The 27,965-nt window shown below is 62.9% G+C and overlaps 1 protein-coding gene across 1 annotated transcript in view; it reads right to left on the bottom strand.

Annotated features, from left to right (window-relative positions):
- The window catches only part of LOC140691639 (uncharacterized), a 62,625-nt gene that overhangs the window by 10,864 nt on the left and 23,796 nt on the right, over positions 1-27,965 (bottom strand). The window contains exons 18-32 of the mRNA XM_072955513.1: positions 24,921-25,032; positions 24,304-24,377; positions 22,595-22,706; positions 21,978-22,051; positions 20,269-20,380; positions 19,652-19,725; positions 17,943-18,054; positions 17,326-17,399; positions 15,617-15,728; positions 15,000-15,073; positions 13,290-13,401; positions 12,672-12,745; positions 10,963-11,074; positions 10,346-10,419; positions 8,637-8,748 (exon numbers count right to left, since the gene is read on the bottom strand). Coding sequence (XP_072811614.1) covers positions 8,637-8,748; positions 10,346-10,419; positions 10,963-11,074; positions 12,672-12,745; positions 13,290-13,401; positions 15,000-15,073; positions 15,617-15,728; positions 17,326-17,399; positions 17,943-18,054; positions 19,652-19,725; positions 20,269-20,380; positions 21,978-22,051; positions 22,595-22,706; positions 24,304-24,377; positions 24,921-25,032 — 1,414 coding nt within the window. The remainder of the gene's footprint in view (positions 1-8,636; positions 8,749-10,345; positions 10,420-10,962; positions 11,075-12,671; positions 12,746-13,289; positions 13,402-14,999; positions 15,074-15,616; positions 15,729-17,325; positions 17,400-17,942; positions 18,055-19,651; positions 19,726-20,268; positions 20,381-21,977; positions 22,052-22,594; positions 22,707-24,303; positions 24,378-24,920; positions 25,033-27,965) is intronic.

Below are 27,965 nucleotides of genomic sequence, written 5' to 3'. Positions count from 1 at the left end.
CAACGTGCACTGGGGAGCTGGGCACCCCGGAGTCCTGCGGGGGAGCTGCCCAAGTGCTCCTGAGGGGACAACGCTGCCCACAGGAGGTAGTCAGGCTCCGCTACAATCACCGCTATCCTCAGGGACGTCTGGGTTTTCAGTGCGCTACGAAGCGCGCACTACTTGTGTCCTTCGGCAAACTCAAGTGGGATGTCTGGATCCCACAACTGACACCCAAAGGACCCTACAGGCCCGTGCGCAAAATCCCGCGACGTGTCATGCTGACGCCCAGGAGCAGCTCTGGCAGCTTCCGGGGCAGGCCCGACCCGGCGCAGGGGTGGGGAGCACGACGGGAGGACGCTGCTGCGCGTCGCAATTCCCCTGCAGGGAAGTAGGCCTCTTCACTGCGGGCTCTTTCCCTTCAAGCCTCTATTTCTTACTACAAAAGCAACATCTACCCAGAGTACAAGTGGACGCAGCGGGCCAGGCACATCTCCGTCCCGAGAACAGACGGTCACGGGTTCTGACATTTACCCCACACCAAACAGGTAGGCTCAAAGCTGCACAAAGCACACAGGACAAAGCTGGAGGGAGGGCTTTGCCCCTTTCTCAGTTACGAGCATTTCAATGGGCATGCTAAACAGGAGAATCATCTGGCCTCAGCAAGGAAACAAGTCAAACGAGTGACGACACAGGACTCTGCCTCAGTGACCCAGGAGCAACCCCAGGTGCAGGTCGGCAGGAAGGAGTCAGCAGAGCCAGGAGAAGCCAGTGTGGAGCGAGGGCTCACCCTCCGCACGCTATCTCGACAAACCCACAGCCAAAGTCTGCGGTCCTCGGCTTCTGAGCACTCCCTCATGGCTTCTGCAGGCACCAGCCAAGGTGACGGGCTCCAGGGACAAGCAGCCCACTGGCCCCTGGGGAGACTGAATTGGAAAGCGAACGACATGCCAGACCCGTCACAGGACACACAGTCTGGAGATGAGGGCGGGAATGGCTTCCGGGAAAACAGGAAGCTCACCTTTCCCAGGACGACGTCCAACGGAGCACGGCCACCCCACTTACCTGGGCCCCGGGGCCGCCGCAGGCGGGCGGGAGCTGCCGGCCAATGCCGGGGCCGGGCCAGGTCCTACGTGGGCTGAAAACCACAGAAGGGATGGAGGATTAGGCTCGCCTGCGAAGACTTTGCTGAAGCAACACAAAACCTGGTGAGCCTTCCTTCCCCGTATCCCACTCGTCCCCGCATCAGACCGAGTGGGAGACAGGTCTCGTGACCCTGAGGGAGACACCACAGGCCACGGGTTCAGGTGTCTCTTCCATAGCCGATCAACGGCCGTGGAAGGTCAGGGCTCCACACGCTGCAGACAATGGCAGGGGTGGGCTTCTCCTTCGGGGAGCCCGGAACGTGCTCCCTGTTGAAGCCCCGTGTGCAGAACTGACGCGCCTGCCTTCTGTCACAGGCCTCTTACTCCGTAGCACTCTACAAGAGACACCTCCTCCCCAGGGCAGGATGGGGGAGGGGAAGACGCGGTCCATCAATTGCGTCCGCTAAGGGACCAGGGGAGCACGGCCGACAGCCCAGTCAGGGTGGCCCATGCCCTGGGAGGGACCTGGAGAGCGATCTGCCCTTCTCCTGCAGTGACGCAAGGAACAAACAGAGGAATGGACGCTTTCATCTTACCAAGTGGAGCATCCGGTACTGGTGAGCGAGGGTGCACAGGGCCCAAGGGGGGCCCAGGTGCTGGTGGCAACACGGGCCGGTCCCTGCAAACGCCGGGACGCTGCAAGGTAACCTGCAGGGCAGAAGGGAGAGCCGTGTCAGGCGGCAGAAACGGAGCGACCACCGACAAAAGCCGAAACCCAACGCATCAGCTGTCGGCATCGGGCACCCTCCCCACACCCCGCCGGGTGCCCACCAAGCAGCACAGTGCCCCACGCTCCACCCAGCCCTCTGGGGCCTGCAGCCGGCAGCCCGGGCCGCGCAGCAGGACACGAGGGGCAACAATGGCGCCACACGACGCCGCCGGTGTCTCCAAGTGGACGAAGCCAAGGGTCCTGCCTGCGAGGATGCACACAGAGCTGCCAGCACTCTGACAAAAGCAGCGCCTTCACAACAGGCAGCCCCTTTGGGCAGGACAGCCCTCCTCGCCACCACCCCAGCTCCACGGGAGCTGGCCCGGCGCGGACCAGGAACACGCAGAAGGGACGGACGTGAAAAGCTCGTCCTCCACACGTGCAATCAGAGCCGCACCTGGGTCACCGCTCTGCCTCCAGGACCCTGCCTGGCCCTCTCCTTCCCCCCAAACCAAGTAATCTCCTCCGACCTGCAGGGGCTTCCCCTGGGCGCAACGTGCACTGGGGAGCTGGGCACCCCGGAGTCCTGCGGGGGAGCTGCCCAAGTGCTCCTGAGGGGACAACGCTGCCCACAGGAGGTAGTCAGGCTCCGCTACAATCACCGCTATCCTCAGGGACGTCTGGGTTTTCAGTGCGCTACGAAGCGCGCACTACTTGTGTCCTTCGGCAAACTCAAGTCGGATGTCTGGATCCCACAACTGACACCCAAAGGACCCTACAGGCCCGTGCGCAAAATCCAGCGACGTGTCATGCTGACGCCCAGGAGCAGCTCTGGCAGCTTCCGGGGCAGGCCCGACACGGCGCAGGGGTGGGGAGCACGACGGGAGGACGCTGCTGCGCGTCGCAATTCCCCTGCAGGGAAGTAGGCCTCTTCACTGCGGGCTCTTTCCCTTCAAGCCTCTATTTCTTACGACAAAAGCAACATCTACCCAGAGTACAACTGGACGCAGCGGGCCAGACACATCTCCGTCCCGAGAACAGACGGTCACGGGTTCTGACATTTACCCCACACCAAACAGGTAGACTCAAAGCTGCACAAAGCACTCAGGACAAAGCTGAAGGGATGGCTTTGCCCCTTTCTCAGTTACGAGCATTTCAATGGGCATGCTAAACAGGAGAATCACCTGGCCTCAGCAAGGAAACAAGTCAAACGAGTGACGACACAGGACTCTGCCTCAGTGACCCAGGAGCAACCCCAGGTGCAGGTCGGCAGGAAGGAGTCAGCAGAGCCAGGAGAAGCCAGTGTGGAACGAGGGCTCACCCTCCACACGCTATCTCGACAAACCCACAGCCAAAGTCTGCGGTCCTCGGCTTCTGAGCACTCCCTCATGGCTTCTGCAGGCACCAGCCAAGGTGACGGGCTCCAGGGACAAGCAGCCCACTGGCCCCTGGGGAGACTGAATTGGAAAGCGAACGACATGCCAGACCCGTCACAGGACACACAGTCTGGAGATGAGGGCGGGAATGGCTTCCGGGAAAACAGGAAGCTCACCTTTCCCAGGACGACGTTCAACGGAGCACGGCCACCCCACTTACCTGGGCCTCCGGGGCCGCCGCAGGCAGGCGGGAGCTGCCGGCCAATGCCGGGGCCGGGCCAGGTCCTACGTGGGCTGAAAACCACAGAAGGGATGGAGGATTAGGCTCGCCTGCGAAGACTTTGCTGAAGCCACACAAAACCTGGTGAGCCTTCCTTCCCCGTATCCCACTCGTCCCCGCATCAGACCGAGTGGGAGACAGGTCTCGTGACCCTGAGGGAGACACCACAGGCCACGGGTTCAGGTGTCTCTTCCATAGCCGATCAACGGCCGTGGAAGGTCAGGGCTCCACATGCTGCAGACAATGGCAGGGGTGGGCTTCTCCTTCGGGGAGCCCGGAACGTGCTCCCTGTTGAAGCCCCGTGTGCAGAACTGACGCGCCTGCCTTCTGTCACAGGCCTCTTACTCCGTAGCACTCTACAAGGGACACCTCCTCCCCAGGGCAGGATGGGGGAGGGGAAGACGCGGTCCATCAATTGCGTCCGCTAAGGGACCAGGGGAGCACGGCCGACAGCCCAGTCAGGGTGCCCCATGCCCTGGGAGGGACCTGGAGAGCGATCTGCCCTTCTCCTGCAGTGACGCAAGGAACAAACAGAGGAATGGACGCTTTCATCTTACCAAGTGGAGCATCCGGTACTGGTGAGCGAGGCTGCACAGGGCCCAAGGGGTCCCAGGTGCTGGTGGCAACACGGGCCGGTCCCTGCAAACGCCGGGACGCTGCAAGGTAACCTGCAGGGCAGAAGGGAGAGCTGTGTCAGGCGGCAGAAACGGAGCGACCACAGACAAAAGCCGAAACCCAACGCATCAGCTGTCGGCATCGGGCACCCTCCCCACACCCCGCCGGGTGCCCACCCAGCAGCACAGTGCCCCACGCTCCACCCAGCCCTCTGGGGCCTGCAGCCGGCAGCCCGGGCCGCGCAGCAGGACACGAGGGGCAACAATGGCGCCACACGACGCCGCCGGTGTCTCCAAGTGGACGAAGCCAAGGGTCCTGCCTGCGAGGATGCACACAGAGCTGCCAGCACTCTGACAAAAGCAGCGCCTTCCCAACAGGCAGCCCCTTTGGGCAGGACAGCCCTCCTCGCCACCACCCCAGCTCCACGGGAGCTGGCCCGGCGCGGACCAGGAACACGCAGAAGGGACGGACGTGAAAAGCTCGTCCTCCACACGTGCAATCAGAGCCGCACCTGGGTCACCGCTCTGCCTCCAGGACCCTGCCTGGCCCTCTCCTTCCCCCCAAACCAAGTAATCTCCTCCGACCTGCAGGGGCTTCCCCTGGGCGCAACGTGCACTGGGGAGCTGGGCACCCCGGAGTCCTGCGGGGGAGCTGCCCAAGTGCTCCTGAGGGGACAACGCTGCCCACAGGAGGTAGTCAGGCTCCGCTACAATCACCGCTATCCTCAGGGACGTCTGGGTTTTCAGTGCGCTACGAAGCGCGCACTACTTGTGTCCTTCGGCAAACTCAAGTGGGATGTCTGGATCCCACAACTGACACCCAAAGGACCCTACAGGCCCGTGCGCAAAATCCCGCGACGTGTCATGCTGACGCCCAGGAGCAGCTCTGGCAGCTTCCGGGGCAGGCCCGACCCGGCGCAGGGGTGGGGAGCACGACGGGAGGACGCTGCTGCGCGTCGCAATTTCCCTGCAGGGAAGTAGGCCTCTTCACTGCGGGCTCTTTCCCTTCAAGCCTCTATTTCTTACTACAAAAGCAACATTTACCCAGAGTACAACTGGACGCAGCGGGCCAGGCACATCTCCGTCCCGAGAACAGTCGGTCACGGGTTCTGACATTTACCCCACACCAAACAGGTAGACTCAAAGCTGCACAAAGCACACAGGACAAAGCTGGAGGGAGGGCTTTGCCCCTTTCTCAGTTACGAGCATTTCAATGGGCATGCTAAACAGGAGAATCACCTGGCCTCAGCAAGGAAACAAGTCAAACGAGTGACGACACAGGACTCTGCCTCAGTGACCCAGGAGCAACCCCAGGTGCAGGTCGGCAGGAAGGAGTCAGCAGAGCCAGGAGAAGCCAGTGTGGAGCGAGGGCTCACCCTCCGCACGCTATCTCGACAAACCCACAGCCAAAGTCTGCGGTCCTCGGCTTCTGAGCACTCCCTCATGGCTTCTGCAGGCACCAGCCAAGGTGACGGGCTCCAGGGACAAGCAGCCCACTGGCCCCTGGGGAGACTGAATTGGAAAGCGAACGACATGCCAGACCCGTCACAGGACACACAGTCTGGAGATGAGGGCGGGAATGGCTTCCAGGAAAACAGGAAGCTCACCTTTCCCAGGACGACGTTCAACGGAGCACGGCCACCCCACTTACCTGGGCCTCCGGGGCCGCCGCAGGCAGGCGGGAGCTGACGGCCAATGCCGGGGCCGGGCCAGGTCCTACGTGGGCTGAAAACCACAGAAGGGATGGAGGATTAGGCTCGCCTGCGAAGACTTTGCTGAAGCCACACAAAACCTGGTGAGCCTTCCTTCCCCGTATCCCACTCGTCCCCGCATCAGACCGAGTGGGAGACAGGTCTCGTGACCCTGAGGGAGACACCACAGGCCACGGGTTCAGGTGTCTCTTCCATAGCCGATCAACGGCCGTGGAAGGTCAGGGCTCCACATGCTGCAGACAATGGCAGGGGTGGGCTTCTCCTTCGGGGAGCCCGGAACGTGCTCCCTGTTGAAGCCCCGTGTGCAGAACTGACGCGCCTGCCTTCTGTCACAGGCCTCTTACTCCGTAGCACTCTACAAGGGACACCTCCTCCCCAGGGCAGGATGGGGGAGGGGAAGACGCGGTCCATCAATTGCGTCCGCTAAGGGACCAGGGGAGCACGGCCGACAGCCCAGTCAGGGTGCCCCATGCCCTGGGAGGGACCTGGAGAGCGATCTGCCCTTCTCCTGCAGTGACGCAAGGAACAAACAGAGGAATGGACGCTTTCATCTTACCAAGTGGAGCATCCGGTACTGGTGAGCGAGGCTGCACAGGGCCCAAGGGGTCCCAGGTGCTGGTGGCAACACGGGCCGGTCCCTGCAAACGCCGGGACGCTGCAAGGTAACCTGCAGGGCAGAAGGGAGAGCTGTGTCAGGCGGCAGAAACGGAGCGACCACAGACAAAAGCCGAAACCCAACGCATCAGCTGTCGGCATCGGGCACCCTCCCCACACCCCGCCGGGTGCCCACCCAGCAGCACAGTGCCCCACGCTCCACCCAGCCCTCTGGGGCCTGCAGCCGGCAGCCCGGGCCGCGCAGCAGGACACGAGGGGCAACAATGGCGCCACACGACGCCGCCGGTGTCTCCAAGTGGACGAAGCCAAGGGTCCTGCCTGCGAGGATGCACACAGAGCTGCCAGCACTCTGACAAAAGCAGCGCCTTCCCAACAGGCAGCCCCTTTGGGCAGGACAGCCCTCCTCGCCACCACCCCAGCTCCACGGGAGCTGGCCCGGCGCGGACCAGGAACACGCAGAAGGGACGGACGTGAAAAGCTCGTCCTCCACACGTGCAATCAGAGCCGCACCTGGGTCACCGCTCTGCCTCCAGGACCCTGCCTGGCCCTCTCCTTCCCCCCAAACCAAGTAATCTCCTCCGACCTGCAGGGGCTTCCCCTGGGCGCAACGTGCACTGGGGAGCTGGGCACCCCGGAGTCCTGCGGGGGAGCTGCCCAAGTGCTCCTGAGGGGACAACGCTGCCCACAGGAGGTAGTCAGGCTCCGCTACAATCACCGCTATCCTCAGGGACGTCTGGGTTTTCAGTGCGCTACGAAGCGCGCACTACTTGTGTCCTTCGGCAAACTCAAGTGGGATGTCTGGATCCCACAACTGACACCCAAAGGACCCTACAGGCCCGTGCGCAAAATCCCGCGACGTGTCATGCTGACGCCCAGGAGCAGCTCTGGCAGCTTCCGGGGCAGGCCCGACCCGGCGCAGGGGTGGGGAGCACGACGGGAGGACGCTGCTGCGCGTCGCAATTTCCCTGCAGGGAAGTAGGCCTCTTCACTGCGGGCTCTTTCCCTTCAAGCCTCTATTTCTTACTACAAAAGCAACATCTACCCAGAGTACAACTGGACGCAGCGGGCCAGGCACATCTCCGTCCCGAGAACAGTCGGTCACGGGTTCTGACATTTACCCCACAACAAACAGGTAGACTCAAAGCTGCACAAAGCACACAGGACAAAGCTGGAGGGAGGGCTTTGCCCCTTTCTCAGTTACGAGCATTTCAATGGGCATGCTAAACAGGAGAATCACCTGGCCTCAGCAAGGAAACAAGTCAAACGAGTGACGACACAGGACTCTGCCTCAGTGACCCAGGAGCAACCCCAGGTGCAGGTCGGCAGGAAGGAGTCAGCAGAGCCAGGAGAAGCCAGTGTGGAGCGAGGGCTCACCCTCCGCACGCTATCTCGACAAACCCACAGCCAAAGTCTGCGGTCCTCGGCTTCTGAGCACTCCCTCATGGCTTCTGCAGGCACCAGCCAAGGTGACGGGCTCCAGGGACAAGCAGCCCACTGGCCCCTGGGGAGACTGAATTGGAAAGCGAACGACATGCCAGACCCGTCACAGGACACACAGTCTGGAGATGAGGGCGGGAATGGCTTCCGGGAAAACAGGAAGCTCACCTTTCCCAGGACGACGTCCAACGGAGCACGGCCACCCCACTTACCTGGGCCTCCGGGGCCGCCGCAGGCGGGCGGGAGCTGCCGGCCAATGCCGGGGCCGGGCCAGGTCCTACGTGGGCTGAAAACCACAGAAGGGATGGAGGATTAGGCTCGCCTGCGAAGACTTTGCTGAAGCCACACAAAACCTGGTGAGCCTTCCTTCCCCGTATCCCACTCGTCCCCGCATCAGACCGAGTGGGAGACAGGTCTCGTGACCCTGAGGGAGACACCACAGGCCACGGGTTCAGGTGTCTCTTCCATAGCCGATCAACGGCCGTGGAAGGTCAGGGCTCCACACGCTGCAGACAATGGCAGGGGTGGGCTTCTCCTTCGGGGAGCCCGGAACGTGCTCCCTGTTGAAGCCCCGTGTGCAGAACTGACACGCCTGCCTTCTGTCACAGGCCTCTTACTCCGTAGCACTCCACAAGGGACACCTCCTCCCCAGGGCAGGATGGGGGAGGGGAAGACGCGGTCCATCAATTGCGTCCGCTAAGGGACCAGGGGAGCACGGCCGACAGCCCAGTCAGGGTGGCCCATGCCCTGGGAGGGACCTGGAGAGCGATCTGCCCTTCTCCTGCAGTGACGCAAGGAACAAACAGAGGAATGGACGCTTTCATCTTACCAAGTGGAGCATCCGGTACTGGTGAGCGAGGCTGCACAGGGCCCAAGGGGGGCCCAGGTGCTGGTGGCAACACGGGCCGGTCCCTGCAAACGCCGGGACGCTGCAAGGTAACCTGCAGGGCAGAAGGGAGAGCCGTGTCAGGCGGCAGAAACGGAGCGACCACCGACAAAAGCCGAAACCCAACGCATCAGCTGTCGGCATCGGGCCCCCTCCCCACACCCCGCCGGGTGCCCACCCAGCAGCACAGTGCCCCACGCTCCACCCAGCCCTCTGGGGCCTGCAGCCGGCAGTCCGTGCCGTGCAGCAGGACACGAGGGGCAACAATGGCGCCATACGACGCCGCCGGTGACTCCAAGTGGGGGAAGCCAAGGGTCCTGCCTGCGAGGATGCACACAGAGCTGCCAGCACTCTGACAAAAGCAGCGCCTTCCCAACAGGCAGCCCCTTTGGGCAGGACAGCCCTCCTCGCCACCACCCCAGCTCCACGGGAGCTGGCCCGGCGCGGACCAGGAACACGCAGAAGGGACGGACGTGAAAAGCTCGTCCTCCACACGTGCAATCAGAGCCGCACCTGGGTCACCGCTCTGCCTCCAGGACCCTGCCTGGCCCTCTCCTTCCCCCCAAACCAAGTAATCTCCTCCGACCTGCAGGGGCTTCCCCTGGGCGCAACGTGCACTGGGGAGCTGGGCACCCCGGAGTCCTGCGGGGGAGCTGCCCAAGTGCTCCTGAGGGGACAACGCTGCCCACAGGAGGTAGTCAGGCTCCGCTACAATCACCGCTATCCTCAGGGACGTCTGGGTTTTCAGTGCGCTACGAAGCGCGCACAACTTGTGTCCTTCGGCAAACTCAAGTGGGATGTCTGGATCCCACAACTGACACCCAAAGGACCCTACAGGCCCGTGCGCAAAATCCCGCGACGTGTCATGCTGACGCCCAGGAGCAGCTCTGAAAGCTTCTGGGGCAGGCCCAACCCGGCGCAGGGGTGGGGAGCACGACGGGAGGACGCTGCTGCGCGTCGCAATTCCCCTGCAGGGAAGTAGGCCTCTTCACTGCGGGCTCTTTCCCTTCAAGCCTCTATTTCTTACTACAAAAGCAACATCTACCCAGAGTACAACTGGACGCAGCGGGCCAGGCACATCTCCGTCCCGAGAACAGACGGTCACGGGTTCTGACATTTACCCCACACCAAACAGGTAGACTCAAAGCTGCACAAAGCACACAGGACAAAGCTGGAGGGAGGGCTTTGCCCCTTTCTCAGTTACGAGCATTTCAATGGGCATGCTAAACAGGAGAATCACCTGGCCTCAGCAAGGAAACAAGTCAAACGAGTGACGACACAGGACTCTGCCTCAGTGACCCAGGAGCAACCCCAGGTGCAGGTCGGCAGGAAGGAGTCAGCAGAGCCAGGAGAAGCCAGTGTGGAGCGAGGGCTCACCCTCCGCACGCTATCTCGACAAACCCACAGCCAAAGTCTGCGGTCCTCGGCTTCTGAGCACTCCCTCATGGCTTCTGCAGGCACCAGCCAAGGTGACGGGCTCCAGGGACAAGCAGCCCACTGGCCCCTGGGGAGACTGAATTGGAAAGCGAACGACATGCCAGACCCGTCACAGGACACACAGTCTGGAGATGAGGGCGGGAATGGCTTCCGGGAAAACAGGAAGCTCACCTTTCCCAGGACGACGTCCAACGGAGCACGGCCACCCCACTTACCTGGGCCTCCGGGGCCGCCGCAGGCGGGCGGGAGCTGCCGGCCAATGCCGGGGCCGGGCCAGGTCCTACGTGGGCTGAAAACCACAGAAGGGATGGAGGATCAGGCTCGCCTGCGAAGACTTTGCTGAAGCCACACAAAACCTGGTGAGCCTTCCTTCCCCGTATCCCACTCGTCCCCGCATCAGACCGAGTGGGAGACAGGTCTCGTGACCCTGAGGGAGACACCACAGGCCACGGGTTCAGGTGTCTCTTCCATAGCCGATCAACGGCCGTGGAAGGTCAGGGCTCCACACGCTGCAGACAATGGCAGGGGTGGGCTTCTCCTTCGGGGAGCCCGGAACGTGCTCCCTGTTGAAGCCCCGTGTGCAGAACTGACGCGCCTGCCTTCTGTCACAGGCCTCTTACTCCGTAGCACTCTACAAGGGACACCTCCTCCCCAGGGCAGGATGGGGGAGGGGAAGACGCGGTCCATCAATTGCGTCCGCTAAGGGACCAGGGGAGCACGGCCGACAGCCCAGTCAGGGTGGCCCATGCCCTGGGAGGGACCTGGAGAGCGATCTGCCCTTCTCCTGCAGTGACGCAAGGAACAAACAGAGGAATGGACGCTTTCATCTTACCAAGTGGAGCATCCGGTACTGGTGAGCGAGGCTGCACAGGGCCCAAGGGGGGCCCAGGTGCTGGTGGCAACACGGGCCGGTCCCTGCAAACGCCGGGACGCTGCAAGGTAACCTGCAGGGCAGACGGGAGAGCCGTGTCAGGCGGCAGAAACAGAGCGACCACCGACAAAAGCCGAAACCCAACGCATCAGCTGTCGGCATCGGGCACCCTCCCCACACCCCGCCGGGTGCCCACCCAGCAGCACAGTGCCCCACGCTCCACCCAGCCCTCTGGGGCCTGCAGCCGGCAGCCCGGGCCGCGCAGCAGGACACGAGGGGCAACAATGGCGCCACACGACGCCGCCGGTGTCTCCAAGTGGACGAAGCCAAGGGTCCTGCCTGCGAGGATGCACACAGAGCTGCCAGCACTCTGACAAAAGCAGCGCCTTCCCAACAGGCAGCCCCTTTGGGCAGGACAGCCCTCCTCGCCACCACCCCAGCTCCACAGGTGCTGGCCCGGCGCGGACCAGGAACACGCAGAAGGGACGGACGTGAAAAGCTCGTCCTCCACACGTGCAATCAGAGCCGCACCTGGTTCACCGCTCTGCCTCCAGGACCCTGCCTGGCCCTCTCCTTCCCCCCAAACCAAGTAATCTCCTCCGAACTGCAGGGGCTTCCCCTGGGCACAACGTGCACTGGGGAGCTGGGCACCCCGGAGTCCTGCGGGGGAGCTGCCCAAGTGCTCCTGAGGGGACAACGCTGCCCACAGGAGGTAGTCAGGCTCCGCTACAATCACCGCTATCCTCAGGGACGTCTGGGTTTTCAGTGCGCTACGAAGCGCGCACTACTTGTGTCCTTCGGCAAACTCAAGTGGGATGTCTGGATCCCACAACTGACACCCAAAGGACCCTACAGGCCCGTGCGCAAAATCCCGCGACGTGTCATGCTGACGCCCAGGAGCAGCTCTGGCAGCTTCCGGGGCAGGCCCGACCCGGCGCAGGGGTGGGGAGCACGACGGGAGGACGCTGCTGCGCGTCGCAATTCCCCTGCAGGGAAGTAGGCCTCTTCACTGCGGGCTCTTTCCCTTCAAGCCTCTATTTCTTACTACAAAAGCAACATCTACCCAGAGTACAACTGGACGCAGCGGGCCAGGCACATCTCCGTCCCGAGAACAGAGGGTCACGGGTTCTGACATTTACCCCACACCAAACAGGTAGACTCAAAGCTGCACAAAGCACACAGGACAAAGCTGGAGGGAGGGCTTTGCCCCTTTCTCAGTTACGAGCATTTCAATGGGCATGCTAAACAGGAGAATCACCTGGCCTCAGCAAGGAAACAAGTCAAACGAGTGACGACACACGACTCTGCCTCAGTGACCCAGGAGCAACCCCAGGTGCAGGTCGGCAGGAAGGAGTCAGCAGAGCCAGGAGAAGCCAGTGTGGAGCGAGGGCTCACCCTCCGCACGCTATCTCGACAAACCCACAGCCAAAGTCTGCGGTCCTCGGCTTCTGAGCACTCCCTCATGGCTTCTGCAGGCACCAGCCAAGGTGACTGTCTCCAGGGACAAGCAGCCCACTGGCACCTGGGGAGACTGAATTTGAAAGCGAACGACATGCTAGACCCGTCACAGGACACACAGTCTGGAGATGAGGGCGGGAATGGCTTCCGGGAAAACAGGAAGCTCACCTTTCCCAGGACGACGTCCAACGGAGCACGGCCACCCCACTTACCTGGGCCTCCGGGGCCGCCGCAGGCGGGCGGGAGCTGCCGGCCAATGCCGGGGCCGGGCCAGGTCCTACGTGGGCTGAAAACCACAGAAGGGATGGAGGATTAGGCTCGCCTGCGAAGACTTTGCTGAAGCCACACAAAACCTGGTGAGCCTTCCTTCCCCGTATCCCACTCGTCCCCGCATCAGACCGAGTGGGAGACAGGTCTCGTGACCCTGAGGGAGACACCACAGGCCACGGGTTCAGGTGTCTCTTCCATAGCCGATCAACGGCCGAGGAAAGTCAGGGCTCCACACGCTGCAGACAATGGCAGGGGTGGGCTTCTCCTTCGGGGAGCCCGGAACGTGCTCCCTGTTGAAGCCCCGTGTGCAGAACTGACGCGCCTGCCTTCTGTCACAGGCCTCTTACTCCGTAGCACTCTACAAGAGACACCTCCTCCCCAGGGCAGGATGGGGAAGGGGAAGACGCGGTCCATCAATTGCGTCCGCTAAGGGACCAGGGAAGCACGGCCGACAGCCCAGTCAGGGTGGCCCATGCCCTGGGAGGGACCTGGAGAGCGATCTGCCCTTCTCCTGCAGTGACGCAAGGAATAAAACAGAGGAATGGACGCTTTCATCTTACCAAGTGGAGCATCCGGTACTGGTGAGCGAGGCTGCACAGGGCCCAAGGGGGGCCCAGGTGCTGGTGGCAACACGGGCCGGTCCCTGCAAACGCCGGGACGCTGCAAGGTAACCTGCAGGGCAGAAGGGAGAGCCGTGTCAGGCGGCAGAAACGGAGCGACCACCGACAAAAGCCGAAACCCAACGCATCAGCTGTCGGCATCGGGCACCCTCCCCACAGCCCGCCGGGTGCCCACCCAGCAGCACAGTGACCCACGCTACACCCAGCCCTCTGGGGCCTGCAGCCGGCCGCCCGGGCCACGCAGCAGGACACGGGGGTACAACAATGGCGCCACACGATGCCGCCGGTGTCTCCAAGTGGACGAAGCCAAGGGTCCGGCCTGCGAGGATGCACACAGAGCTGCCAGCACTCTGACAAAAGCAGCGCCTTCCCAACAGGCAGCCCCTTTGGGCAGGACAGCCCTCCTCGCCACCACCCCAGCTCCACGGGAGCTGGCCCGGCCCGGACCAGGAACACGCAGAAGAGACGGACGTGAAAAGCTCGTCCTCCACACGTGCAATCACAGCCGCACGTGGTTCACCGCTCTGCCTCCAGGACCCTGCCTGGCCCTCTCCTTCCCCCCAAACCAAGTAATCTCCTCCGACCTGCAGGGGCTTCCCCTGGGCACAACGTGCACTGGGGAGCTGGGCACCCCGGAGTCCTGCGGGGGAGCTGCCCAAGTGCTCCTGAGGGGACAACGCTGCCCACAGGAGGTAGTCAGGCTCCGCTACAATCACCGCTATCCTCAGGGACGTCTGGGTTTTCAGTGCGCTACGAAGCGCGCACTACTGGTGTCCTTCGGCAAACTCAAGTGGGATGTCTGGATCCCACAACTGACACCCAAAGGACCCTACAGGCCCGTGCGCAAAATCCCGCGACGTGTCATGCTGACGCCCAGGAGCAGCTCTGGCAGCTTCCGGGGCAGGCCCGACCCGGCGCAGGGGTGGGGAGCACGACGGGAGGACGCTGCTGCGCGTCGCAATTCCCCTGCAGGGAAGTAGGCCTCTTCACTGTGGGCTCTTTCCCTTCAAGCCTCTATTTCTTACTGCAAAAGCAACATCTACCCAGAGTACAACTGGACGCAGCGGGCCAGGCACATCTCCGTCCCGAGAACAGACGGTCACGGGTTCTGACATTTACCCCACACCAAACAGGTAGACTCAAAGCTGCACAAAGCACACAGGACAAAGCTGGAGGGAGGGCTTTGCCCCTTTCTCAGTTACGAGCATTGCAATGGGCATGCTAAACAGGAGAATCACCTGGCCTCAGCAAGGAAACAAGTCAAACGAGTGACGACACACGACTCTGCCTCAGTGACCCAGGAGCAACCCCAGGTGCAGGTCGGCAGGAAGGAGTCAGCAGAGCCAGGAGAAGCCAGTGTGGAGCGAGAGCTCACCCTCCGCACGCTATCTCGACAAACCCACAGCCAAAGTCTGCGGTCCTCGGCTTCTGAGCACTCCCTCATGGCTTCTGCATGCACCAGCCAAGGTGACGGGCTCCAGAGACAAGCAGCCCACTGGCCCCTGGGGAGACTGAATTTGAAAGCGAACGACATGCCAGACCCGTCACAGGACACACAGTCTGGAGATGAGGGCGGGAATGGCTTCCGGGAAAACAGGAAGCTCACCTTTCCCAGGACGACGTCCAACGGAGCACGGCCACCCCACTTACCTGGGCCTCCGGGGCCGCCGCAGGCGGGCGGGAGCTGCCGGCCAATGCCGGGGCCGGGCCAGGTCCTACGTGGGCTGAAAACCACAGAAGGGATGGAGGATTAGGCTCGCCTGCGAAGACTTTGCTGAAGCCACACAAAACCTGGTGAGCCTTCCTTCCCCGTATCCCACTCGTCCCCGCATCAGACCGAGTGGGAGACAGGTCTCGTGACCCTGAGGGAGACACCACAGGCCAAGGGTTCAGGTGTCTCTTCCATAGCCGATCAACGGCCGTGGAAGGTCAGGGCTCCACACGCTGCAGACAATGGCAGGGGTGGGCTTCTCCTTCCGGGAGCCCGGAACGTGCTCCCTGTTGAAGCCCCGTGTGCAGAACTGACGCGCCTGCCTTCTGTCACAGGCCTCTTACTCCGTAGCACTCTACAAGAGACACCTCCTCCCCAGGGCAGGATGGGGGAGGGGAAGACGCGGTCCATCAATTGCGTCCGCTAAGGGACCAGGGGAGCATGGCCGACAGCCCAGTCAGGGTGGCCCATGCCCTGGGAGGGACCTGGAGAGCGATCTGCCCTTCTCCTGCAGTGACGCAAGGAACAAACAGAGGAATGGACGCTTTCATCTTACCAAGTGGAGCATCCGGTACTGGTGAGCGAGGCTGCACAGGGCCCAAGGGGGGCCCAGGTGCTGGTGGCAACACGGGCCGGTCCCTGCAAACGCCGGGACGCTGCAAGGTAACCTGCAGGGCAGAAGGGAGAGCCGTGTCAGGCGGCAGAAACGGAGCGACCACCGACAAAAGCCGAAACCCAACGCATCAGCTGTCGGCATCGGGCACCCTCCCCACACCCCGCCGGGTGCCCACCCAGCAGCACAGTGCCCCACGCTCCACCCAGCCCTCTGGGGCCTGCAGCCGGCAGCCCGGGCCGCGCAGCAGGACACGAGGGGCAACAATGGCGCCACACGACGCCGCCGGTGTCTCCAAGTGGACGAAGCCAAGGGTCCTGCCTGCGAGGATGCACACAGAGCTGCCAGCACTCTGACAAAAGCAGCGCCTTCCCAACAGGCAGCCCCTTTGGGCAGGACAGCCCTCCTCGCCACCACCCCAGCTCCACGGGAGCTGGCCCGGCGCGGACCAGGAACACGCAGAAGGGACGGACGTGAAAAGCTCGTCCTCCACACGTGTAATCAGAGCCGCACCTGGGTCACCGCTCTGCCTCCAGGACCCTGCCTGGCCCTCTCCTTCCCCCCAAACCAAGTAATCTCCTCCGACCTGCAGGGGCTTCCCCTGGGCGCAACGTGCACTGGGGAGCTGGGCACCCCGGAGTCCTGCGGGGGAGCTGCCCAAGTGCTCCTGAGGGGACAACGCTGCCCACAGGAGGTAGTCAGGCTCCGCTACAATCACCGCTATCCTCAGGGACGTCTGGGTTTTCAGTGCGCTACGAAGCGCGCACTACTTGTGTCCTTCGGCAAACTCAAGTGGGATGTCTGGATCCCACAACTGACACCCAAAGGACCCTACAGGCCCGTGCGCAAAATCCCGCGACGTGTCATGCTGACGCCCAGGAGCAGCTCTGGCAGCTTCCGGGGCAGGCCCGACCCGGCGCAGGGGTGGGGAGCACGACGGGAGGACGCTGCTGCGCGTCGCAATTCCCCTGCAGGGAAGTAGGCCTCTTCACTGCGGGCTCTTTCCCTTCAAGCCTCTATTTCTTACGACAAAAGCAACATCTACCCAGAGTACAACTGGACGCAGTGGGCCAGGCACATCTCCGTCCCGAGAACAGACGGTCACGGGTTCTGACATTTACCCCACACCAAACAGGTAGACTCAAAGCTGCACAAAGCACACAGGACAAAGCTGGAGGGAGGGCTTTGCCCCTTTCTCAGTTACGAGCATTTCAATGGGCATGCTAAACAGGAGAATCATCTGGCCTCAGCAAGGAAACAAGTCAAACGAGTGACGACACAGGACTCTGCCTCAGTGACCCAGGAGCAACCCCAGGTGCAGGTCGGCAGGAAGGAGTCAGCAGAGCCAGGAGAAGCCAGTGTGGAGCGAGGGCTCACCCTCCGCACGCTATCTCGACAAACCCACAGCCAAAGTCTGCGGTCCTCGGCTTCTGAGCACTCCCTCATGGCTTCTGCAGGCACCAGCCAAGGTGACGGGCTCCAGGGACAAGCAGCCCACTGGCCCCTGGGGAGACTGAATTGGAAAGCGAACGACATGCCAGACCCGTCACAGGACACACAGTCTGGAGATGAGGGCGGGAATGGCTTCCGGGAAAACAGGAAGCTCACCTTTCCCAGGACGACGTCCAACGGAGCACGGCCACCCCACTTACCTGGGCCTCCGGGGCCGCCGCAGGCGGGCGGGAGCTGCCGGCCAATGCCGGGGCCGGGCCAGGTCCTACGTGGGCTGAAAACCACAGAAGGGATGGAGGATCAGGCTCGCCTGCGAAGACTTTGCTGAAGCCACACAAAACCTGGTGAGCCTTCCTTCCCCGTATCCCACTCGTCCCCGCATCAGACCGAGTGGGAGACAGGTCTCGTGACCCTGAGGGAGACACCACAGGCCACGGGTTCAGGTGTCTCTTCCATAGCCGATCAACGGCCGTGGAATGTCAGGGCTCCACACGCTGCAGACAATGGCAGGGGTGGGCTTCTCCTTCGGGGAGCCCGGAACGTGCTCCCTGTTGAAGCCCCGTGTGCAGAACTGACGCGCCTGCCTTCTGTCACAGGCCTCTTACTCCGTAGCACTCCACAAGGGACACCTCCTCCCCAGGGCAGGATGGGGGAGGGGAAGACGCGGTCCATCAATTGCGTCCGCTAAGGGACCAGGGGAGCACGGCCGACAGCCCAGTCAGGGTGGCCCATGCCCTGGGAGGGACCTGGAGAGCGATCTGCCCTTCTCCTGCAGTGACGCAAGGAACAAACAGAGGAATGGACGCTTTCATCTTACCAAGTGGAGCATCCGGTACTGGTGAGCGAGGCTGCACAGGGCCCAAGGGGGGCCCAGGTGCTGGTGGCAACACGGGCCGGTCCCTGCAAACGCCGGGACGCTGCAAGGTAACCTGCAGGGCAGAAGGGAGAGCCGTGTCAGGCGGCAGAAACGGAGCGACCACCGACAAAAGCCGAAACCCAACGCATCAGCTGTCGGCATCGGGCCCCCTCCCCACACCCCGCCGGGTGCCCACCCAGCAGCACAGTGCCCCACGCTCCACCCAGCCCTCTGGGGCCTGCAGCCGGCAGCCCGGGCCGCGCAGCAGGACACGAGGGGCAACAATGGCGCCATACGACGCCGCCGGTGACTCCAAGTGGACGAAGCCAAGGGTCCTGCCTGCGAGGATGCACACAGAGCTGCCAGCACTCTGACAAAAGCAGCGCCTTCCCAACAGGCAGCCCCTTTGGGCAGGACAGCCCTCCTCGCCACCACCCCAGCTCCACGGGAGCTGGCCCGGCGTGGACCAGGAACACGCAGAAGGGACGGACGTGAAAAGCTCGTCCTCCACACGTGCAATCAGAGCCGCACCTGGGTCACCGCTCTGCCTCCAGGACCCTGCCTGGCCCTCTCCTTCCCCCCAAACCAAGTAATCTCCTCCGACCTGCAGGGGCTTCCCCTGGGCGCAACGTGCACTGGGGAGCTGGGCACCCCGGAGTCCTGCGGGGGAGCTGCCCAAGTGCTCCTGAGGGGACAACGCTGCCCACAGGAGGTAGTCAGGCTCCGCTACAATCACCGCTATCCTCAGGGACGTCTGGGTTTTCAGTGCGCTACGAAGCGCGCACTACTTGTGTCCTTCGGCAAACTCAAGTGGGATGTCTGGATCCCACAACTGACACCCAAAGGACCCTACAGGCCCGTGCGCAAAATCCCGCGACGTGTCATGCTGACGCCCAGGAGCAGCTCTGAAAGCTTCCGGGGCAGGCCCGACCCGGCGCAGGGGTGGGGAGCACGACGGGAGGACGCTGCTGCGCGTCGCAATTCCCCTGCAGGGAAGTAGGCCTCTTCACTGCGGGCTCTTTCCCTTCAAGCCTCTATTTCTTACTACAAAAGCAACATCTACCCAGAGTACAAGTGGACGCAGCGGGCCAGGCACATCTCCGTCCCGAGAATAGACGGTCACGGGTTCTGACATTTACCCCACACCAAACAGGTAGACTCAAAGCTGCACAAAGCACACAGGACAATGCTGGAGGGAGGGCTTTGCCCCTTTCTCAGTTACGAGCATTTCAATGGGCATGCTAAACAGGAGAATCATCTGGCCTCAGCAAGGAAACAAGTCAAACGAGTGACGACACAGGACTCTGCCTCAGTGACCCAGGAGCAACCCCAGGTGCAGGTCGGCAGGAAGGAGTCAGCAGAGCCAGGAGAAGCCAGTGTGGAGCGAGGGCTCACCCTCCGCACGCTATCTCGACAAACCCACAGCCAAAGTCTGCGGTCCTCGGCTTCTGAGCACTCCCTCATGGCTTCTGCAGGCACCAGCCAAGGTGACGGGCTCCAGGGACAAGCAGCCCACTGGCCCCTGGGGAGACTGAATTGGAAAGCGAACGACATGCCAGACCCGTCACAGGACACACAGTCTGGAGATGAGGGCGGGAATGGCTTCCGGGAAAACAGGAAGCTCACCTTTCCCAGGACGACGTCCAACGGAGCACGGCCACCCCACTTACCTGGGCCTCCGGGGCCGCCGCAGGCGGGCGGGAGCTGCCGGCCAATGCCGGGGCCGGGCCAGGTCCTACGTGGGCTGAAAACCACAGAAGGGATGGAGGATCAGGCTCGCCTGCGAAGACTTTGCTGAAGCCACACAAAACCTGGTGAGCCTTCCTTCCCCGTATCCCACTCGTCCCCGCATCAGACCGAGTGGGAGACAGGTCTCGTGACCCTGAGGGAGACACCACAGGCCACGGGTTCAGGTGTCTCTTCCATAGCCGATCAACGGCCGTGGAAGGTCAGGGCTCCACACGCTGCAGACAATGGCAGGGGTGGGCTTCTCCTTCGGGGAGACCGGAACTTGCTCCCTGTTGAAGCCCCGTGTGCAGAACTGACGCGCCTGCCTTCTGTCACAGGCCTCTTACTCCGTAGCACTCTACAAGGGACACCTCCTCCCCAGGGCAGGATGCGGGAGGGGAAGACGCGGTCCATCAATTGCGTCCGCTAAGGGACCAGGGGAGCACGGCCGACAGCCCAGTCAGGGTGGCCCATGCCCTGGGAGGGACCTGGAGAGCGATCTGCCCTTCTCCTGCAGTGACGCAAGGAACAAACAGAGGAATGGACGCTTTCATCTTACCAAGTGGAGCATCCGGTACTGGTGAGCGAGGCTGCACAGGGCCCAAGGGGGGCCCAGGTGCTGGTGGCAACACGGGCCGGTCCCTGCAAACGCCGGGACGCTGCAAGGTAACCTGCAGGGCAGAAGGGAGAGCCGTGTCAGGCGGCAGAAACGGAGCGACCACCGACAAAAGCCGAAACCCAACGCATCAGCTGTCGGCATCGGGCCCCCTACCCACACCCCGCCGGGTGCCCACCCAGCAGCACAGTGCCCCACGCTCCACCCAGCCCTCTGGGGCCTGCAGCCGGCAGTCCGTGCCGCGCAGCAGGACACGAGGGGCAACAATGGCGCCACACGACGCCGCCGGTGTCTCCAAGTGGACGAAGCCAAGGGTCCTGCCTGCGAGGATGCACACAGAGCTGCCAGCACTCTGACAAAAGCAGCGCCTTCCCAACAGGCAGCCCCTTTGGGCAGGACAGCCCTCCTCGCCACCACCCCAGCTCCACGGGAGCTGGCCCGGCGCGGACCAGGAACACGCAGAAGGGACGGACGTGAAAAGCTCGTCCTCCACACGTGCAATCAGAGCCGCACCTGGGTCACCGCTCTGCCTCCAGGACCCTGCCTGGCCCTCTCCTTCCCCCCAAACCAAGTAATCTCCTCCGACCTGCAGGGGCTTCCCCTGGGCGCAACGTGCACTGGGGAGCTGGGCACCCCGGAGTCCTGCGGGGGAGCTGCCCAAGTGCTCCTGAGGGGACAACGCTGCCCACAGGAGGTAGTCAGGCTCCGCTACAATCACCGCTATCCTCAGGGACGTCTGGGTTTTCAGTGCGCTACGAAGCGCGCACTACTTGTGTCCTTCGGCAAACTCAAGTGGGATGTCTGGATCCCACAACTGACACCCAAAGGACCCTACAGGCCCGTGCGCAAAATCCCGCGACGTGTCATGCTGACGCCCAGGAGCAGCTCTGGCAGCTTCCGGGGCAGGCCCGACCCGGCGCAGGGGTGGGGAGCACGACGGGAGGACGCTGCTGCGCGTCGCAATTCCCCTGCAGGGAAGTAGGCCTCTTCACTGCGGGCTCTTTCCCTTCAAGCCTCTATTTCTTACTACAAAAGCAACATCTACCCAGAGTACAACTGGACACAGCGGGCCAGGCACATCTCCGTCCCGAGAACAGAGGGTCACGGGTTCTGACATTTACCCCACACCAAACAGGTAGACTCAAAGCTGCACAAAGCACACAGGACAAAGCTGGAGGGAGGGCTTTGCCCCTTTCTCAGTTACGAGCATTTCAATGGGCATGCTAAACAGGAGAATCATCTGGCCTCAGCAAGGAAACAAGTCAAATGAGAGACGACACAGGACTCTGCCTCAGTGACCCAGGAGCAACCCCAGGTGCAGGTCGGCAGGAAGGAGTCAGCAGAGCCAGGAGAAGCCAGTGTGGAGCGAGGGCTCACCCTCCGCACGCTATCTCGACAAACCCACAGCCAAAGTCTGCGGTCCTCGGCTTCTGAGCACTCCCTCATGGCTTCTGCAGGCACCAGCCAAGGTGACGGGCTCCAGGGACAAGCAGCCCACTGGCCCCTGGGGAGACTGAATTGGAAAGCGAACGACATGCCAGACCCGTCACAGGACACACAGTCTGGAGATGAGGGCGGGAATGGCTTCCGGGAAAACAGGAAGCTCACCTTTCCCAGGACGACGTCCAACGGAGCACGGCCACCCCACTTACCTGGGCCTCCGGGGCCGCCGCAGGCGGGCGGGAGCTGCCGGCCAATGCCGGGGCCGGGCCAGGTCCTACGTGGGCTGAAAACCACAGAAGGGATGGAGGATCAGGCTCGCCTGCGAAGACTTTGCTGAAGCCACACAAAACCTGGTGAGCCTTCCTTCCCCGTATCCCACTCGTCCCCGCATCAGACCGAGTGGGAGACAGGTCTCGTGACCCTGAGGGAGACACCACAGGCCACGGGTTCAGGTGTCTCTTCCATAGCCGATCAACGGCCGTGGAAGGTCAGGGCTCCACACGCTGCAGACAATGGCAGGGGTGGGCTTCTCCTTCGGGGAGACCGGAACTTGCTCCCTGTTGAAGCCCCGTGTGCAGAACTGACGCGCCTACCTTCTGTCACAGGCCTCTTACTCCGTAGCACTCTACAAGGGACACCTCCTCCCCAGGGCAGGATGCGGGAGGGGAAGACGCGGTCCATCAATTGCGTCCGCTAAGGGACCAGGGGAGCACGGCCGACAGCCCAGTCAGGGTGGCCCATGCCCTGGGAGGGACCTGGAGAGCGATCTGCCCTTCTCCTGCAGTGACGCAAGGAACAAACAGAGGAATGGACGCTTTCATCTTACCAAGTGGAGCATCCGGTACTGGTGAGCGAGGCTGCACAGGGCCCAAGGGGGGCCCAGGTGCTGGTGGCAACACGGGCCGGTCCCTGCAAACGCCGGGACGCTGCAAGGTAACCTGCAGGGCAGAAGGGAGAGCCGTGTCAGGCGGCAGAAACGGAGCAACCACCGACAAAAGCCGAAACCCAACGCATCAGCTGTCGGCATCGGGCCCCCTACCCACACCCCGCCGGGTGCCCACCCAGCAGCACAGTGCCCCACGCTCCACCCAGCCCTCTGGGGCCTGCAGCCGGCAGCCCGGGCCGCGCAGCAGGACACGAGGGGCAACAATGGCGCCACACGACGCCGCCGGTGTCTCCAAGTGGACGAAGCCAAGGGTCCTGCCTGCGAGGATGCACACAGAGCTGCCAGCACTCTGACAAAAGCAGCGCCTTCCCAACAGGCAGCCCCTTTGGGCAGGACAGCCCTCCTCGCCACCACCCCAGCTCCACGGGAGCTGGCCCGGCGCGGACCAGGAACACGCAGAAGGGACGGACGTGAAAAGCTCGTCCTCCACACGTGCAATCAGAGCCGCACCTGGGTCACCGCTCTGCCTCCAGGACCCTGCCTGGCCCTCTCCTTCCCCCCAAACCAAGTAATCTCCTCCGACCTGCAGGGGCTTCCCCTGGGCGCAACGTGCACTGGGGAGCTGGGCACCCCGGAGTCCTGCGGGGGAGCTGCCCAAGTGCTCCTGAGGGGACAACGCTGCCCACAGGAGGTAGTCAGGCTCCGCTACAATCACCGCTATCCTCAGGGACGTCTGGGTTTTCAGTGCGCTACGAAGCGCGCACTACTTGTGTCCTTCGGCAAACTCAAGTGGGATGTCTGGATCCCACAACTGACACCCAAAGGACCCTACAGGCCCGTGCGCAAAATCCCGCGACGTGTCATGCTGACGCCCAGGAGCAGCTCTGGCAGCTTCCGGGGCAGGCCCGACCCGGCGCAGGGGTGGGGAGCACGACGGGAGGACGCTGCTGCGCGTCGCAATTCCCCTGCAGGGAAGTAGGCCTCTTCACTGCGGGCTCTTTCCCTTCAAGCCTCTATTTCTTACTACAAAAGCAACATCTACCCAGAGTACAACTGGACACAGCGGGCCAGGCACATCTCCGTCCCGAGAACAGAGGGTCACGGGTTCTGACATTTACCCCACACCAAACAGGTAGACTCAAAGCTGCACAAAGCACACAGGACAAAGCTGGAGGGAGGGCTTTGCCCCTTTCTCAGTTACGAGCATTTCAATGGGCATGCTAAACAGGAGAATCATCTGGCCTCAGCAAGGAAACAAGTCAAATGAGAGACGACACAGGACTCTGCCTCAGTGACCCAGGAGCAACCCCAGGTGCAGGTCGGCAGGAAGGAGTCAGCAGAGCCAGGAGAAGCCAGTGTGGAGCGAGGGCTCACCCTCCGCACGCTATCTCGACAAACCCACAGCCAAAGTCTGCGGTCCTCGGCTTCTGAGCACTCCCTCATGGCTTCTGCAGGCACCAGCCAAGGTGACGGGCTCCAGGGACAAGCAGCCCACTGGCCCCTGGGGAGACTGAATTGGAAAGCGAACGACATGCCAGACCCGTCACAGGACACACAGTCTGGAGATGAGGGCGGGAATGGCTTCCGGGAAAACAGGAAGCTCACCTTTCCCAGGACGACGTCCAACGGAGCACGGCCACCCCACTTACCTGGGCCTCCGGGGCCGCCGCAGGCGGGCGGGAGCTGCCGGCCAATGCCGGGGCCGGGCCAGGTCCTACGTGGGCTGAAAACCACAGAAGGGATGGAGGATCAGGCTCGCCTGCGAAGACTTTGCTGAAGCCACACAAAACCTGGTGAGCCTTCCTTCCCCGTATCCCACTCGTCCCCGCATCAGACCGAGTGGGAGACAGGTCTCGTGACCCTGAGGGAGACACCACAGGCCACGGGTTCAGGTGTCTCTTCCATAGCCGATCAACGGCCGTGGAAGGTCAGGGCTCCACACGCTGCAGACAATGGCAGGGGTGGGCTTCTCCTTCGGGGAGACCGGAACTTGCTCCCTGTTGAAGCCCCGTGTGCAGAACTGACGCGCCTACCTTCTGTCACAGGCCTCTTACTCCGTAGCACTCTACAAGGGACACCTCCTCCCCAGGGCAGGATGCGGGAGGGGAAGACGCGGTCCATCAATTGCGTCCGCTAAGGGACCAGGGGAGCACGGCCGACAGCCCAGTCAGGGTGGCCCATGCCCTGGGAGGGACCTGGAGAGCGATCTGCCCTTCTCCTGCAGTGACGCAAGGAACAAACAGAGGAATGGACGCTTTCATCTTACCAAGTGGAGCATCCGGTACTGGTGAGCGAGGCTGCACAGGGCCCAAGGGGGGCCCAGGTGCTGGTGGCAACACGGGCCGGTCCCTGCAAACGCCGGGACGCTGCAAGGTAACCTGCAGGGCAGAAGGGAGAGCCGTGTCAGGCGGCAGAAACGGAGCAACCACCGACAAAAGCCGAAACCCAACGCATCAGCTGTCGGCATCGGGCCCCCTACCCACACCCCGCCGGGTGCCCACCCAGCAGCACAGTGCCCCACGCTCCACCCAGCCCTCTGGGGCCTGCAGCCGGCAGCCCGGGCCGCGCAGCAGGACACGAGGGGCAACAATGGCGCCACACGACGCCGCCGGTGTCTCCAAGTGGACGAAGCCAAGGGTCCTGCCTGCGAGGATGCACACAGAGCTGCCAGCACTCTGACAAAAGCAGCGCCTTCCCAACAGGCAGCCCCTTTGGGCAGGACAGCCCTCCTCGCCACCACCCCAGCTCCACGGGAGCTGGCCCGGCGCGGACCAGGAACACGCAGAAGGGACGGACGTGAAAAGCTCGTCCTCCACACGTGCAATCAGAGCCGCACCTGGGTCACCGCTCTGCCTCCAGGACCCTGCCTGGCCCTCTCCTTCCCCCCAAACCAAGTAATCTCCTCCGACCTGCAGGGGCTTCCCCTGGGCGCAACGTGCACTGGGGAGCTGGGCACCCCGGAGTCCTGCGGGGGAGCTGCCCAAGTGCTCCTGAGGGGACAACGCTGCCCACAGGAGGTAGTCAGGCTCCGCTACAATCACCGCTATCCTCAGGGACGTCTGGGTTTTCAGTGCGCTACGAAGCGCGCACTACTTGTGTCCTTCGGCAAACTCAAGTGGGATGTCTGGATCCCACAACTGACACCCAAAGGACCCTACAGGCCCGTGCGCAAAATCCCGCGACGTGTCATGCTGACGCCCAGGAGCAGCTCTGGCAGCTTCCGGGGCAGGCCCGACCCGGCGCAGGGGTGGGGAGCACGACGGGAGGACGCTGCTGCGCGTCGCAATTTCCCTGCAGGGAAGTAGGCCTCTTCACTGCGGGCTCTTTCCCTTCAAGCCTCTATTTCTTACTACAAAAGCAACATTTACCCAGAGTACAACTGGACGCAGCGGGCCAGGCACATCTCCGTCCCGAGAACAGTCGGTCACGGGTTCTGACATTTACCCCACACCAAACAGGTAGACTCAAAGCTGCACAAAGCACACAGGACAAAGCTGGAGGGAGGGCTTTGCCCCTTTCTCAGTTACGAGCATTTCAATGGGCATGCTAAACAGGAGAATCACCTGGCCTCAGCAAGGAAACAAGTCAAACGAGTGACGACACAGGACTCTGCCTCAGTGACCCAGGAGCAACCCCAGGTGCAGGTCGGCAGGAAGGAGTCAGCAGAGCCAGGAGAAGCCAGTGTGGAGCGAGGGCTCACCCTCCGCACGCTATCTCGACAAACCCACAGCCAAAGTCTGCGGTCCTCGGCTTCTGAGCACTCCCTCATGGCTTCTGCAGGCACCAGCCAAGGTGACGGGCTCCAGGGACAAGCAGCCCACTGGCCCCTGGGGAGACTGAATTGGAAAGCGAACGACATGCCAGACCCGTCACAGGACACACAGTCTGGAGATGAGGGCGGGAATGGCTTCCGGGAAAACAGGAAGCTCACCTTTCCCAGGACGACGTTCAACGGAGCACGGCCACCCCACTTACCTGGGCCTCCGGGGCCGCCGCAGGCAGGCGGGAGCTGCCGGCCAATGCCGGGGCCGGGCCAGGTCCTACGTGGGCTGAAAACCACAGAAGGGATGGAGGATTAGGCTCGCCTGCGAAGACTTTGCTGAAGCCACACAAAACCTGGTGAGCCTTCCTTCCCCGTATCCCACTCGTCCCCGCATCAGACCGAGTGGGAGACAGGTCTCGTGACCCTGAGGGAGACACCACAGGCCACGGGTTCAGGTGTCTCTTCCATAGCCGATCAACGGCCGTGGAAGGTCAGGGCTCCACATGCTGCAGACAATGGCAGGGGTGGGCTTCTCCTTCGGGGAGCCCGGAACGTGCTCCCTGTTGAAGCCCCGTGTGCAGAACTGACGCGCCTGCCTTCTGTCACAGGCCTCTTACTCCGTAGCACTCTACAAGGGACACCTCCTCCCCAGGGCAGGATGGGGGAGGGGAAGACGCGGTCCATCAATTGCGTCCGCTAAGGGACCAGGGGAGCACGGCCGACAGCCCAGTCAGGGTGCCCCATGCCCTGGGAGGGACCTGGAGAGCGATCTGCCCTTCTCCTGCAGTGACGCAAGGAACAAACAGAGGAATGGACGCTTTCATCTTACCAAGTGGAGCATCCGGTACTGGTGAGCGAGGCTGCACAGGGCCCAAGGGGTCCCAGGTGCTGGTGGCAACACGGGCCGGTCCCTGCAAACGCCGGGACGCTGCAAGGTAACCTGCAGGGCAGAAGGGAGAGCTGTGTCAGGCGGCAGAAACGGAGCGACCACAGACAAAAGCCGAAACCCAACGCATCAGCTGTCGGCATCGGGCACCCTCCCCACACCCCGCCGGGTGCCCACCCAGCAGCACAGTGCCCCACGCTCCACCCAGCCCTCTGGGGCCTGCAGCCGGCAGCCCGGGCCGCGCAGCAGGACACGAGGGCAACAATGGCGCCACACGACGCCGCCGGTGTCTCCAAGTGGACGAAGCCAAGGGTCCTGCCTGCGAGGATGCACACAGAGCTGCCAGCACTCTGACAAAAGCAGCGCCTTCCCAACAGGCAGCCCCTTTGGGCAGGACAGCCCTCCTCGCCACCACCCCAGCTCCACGGGAGCTGGCCCGGCGCGGACCAGGAACACGCAGAAGGGACGGACGTGAAAAGCTCGTCCTCCACACGTGCAATCAGAGCCGCACCTGGGTCACCGCTCTGCCTCCAGGACCCTGCCTGGCCCTCTCCTTCCCCCCAAACCAAGTAATCTCCTCCGACCTGCAGGGGCTTCCCCTGGGCGCAACGTGCACTGGGGAGCTGGGCACCCCGGAGTCCTGCGGGGGAGCTGCCCAAGTG

Source organism: Vicugna pacos, chromosome 36, assembly GCF_048564905.1.
Source record: "Vicugna pacos chromosome 36, VicPac4, whole genome shotgun sequence".
NCBI lineage: Eukaryota > Metazoa > Chordata > Mammalia > Artiodactyla > Camelidae > Vicugna > Vicugna pacos.
This window is presented reverse-complemented; position numbering and strand designations above follow the sequence as displayed.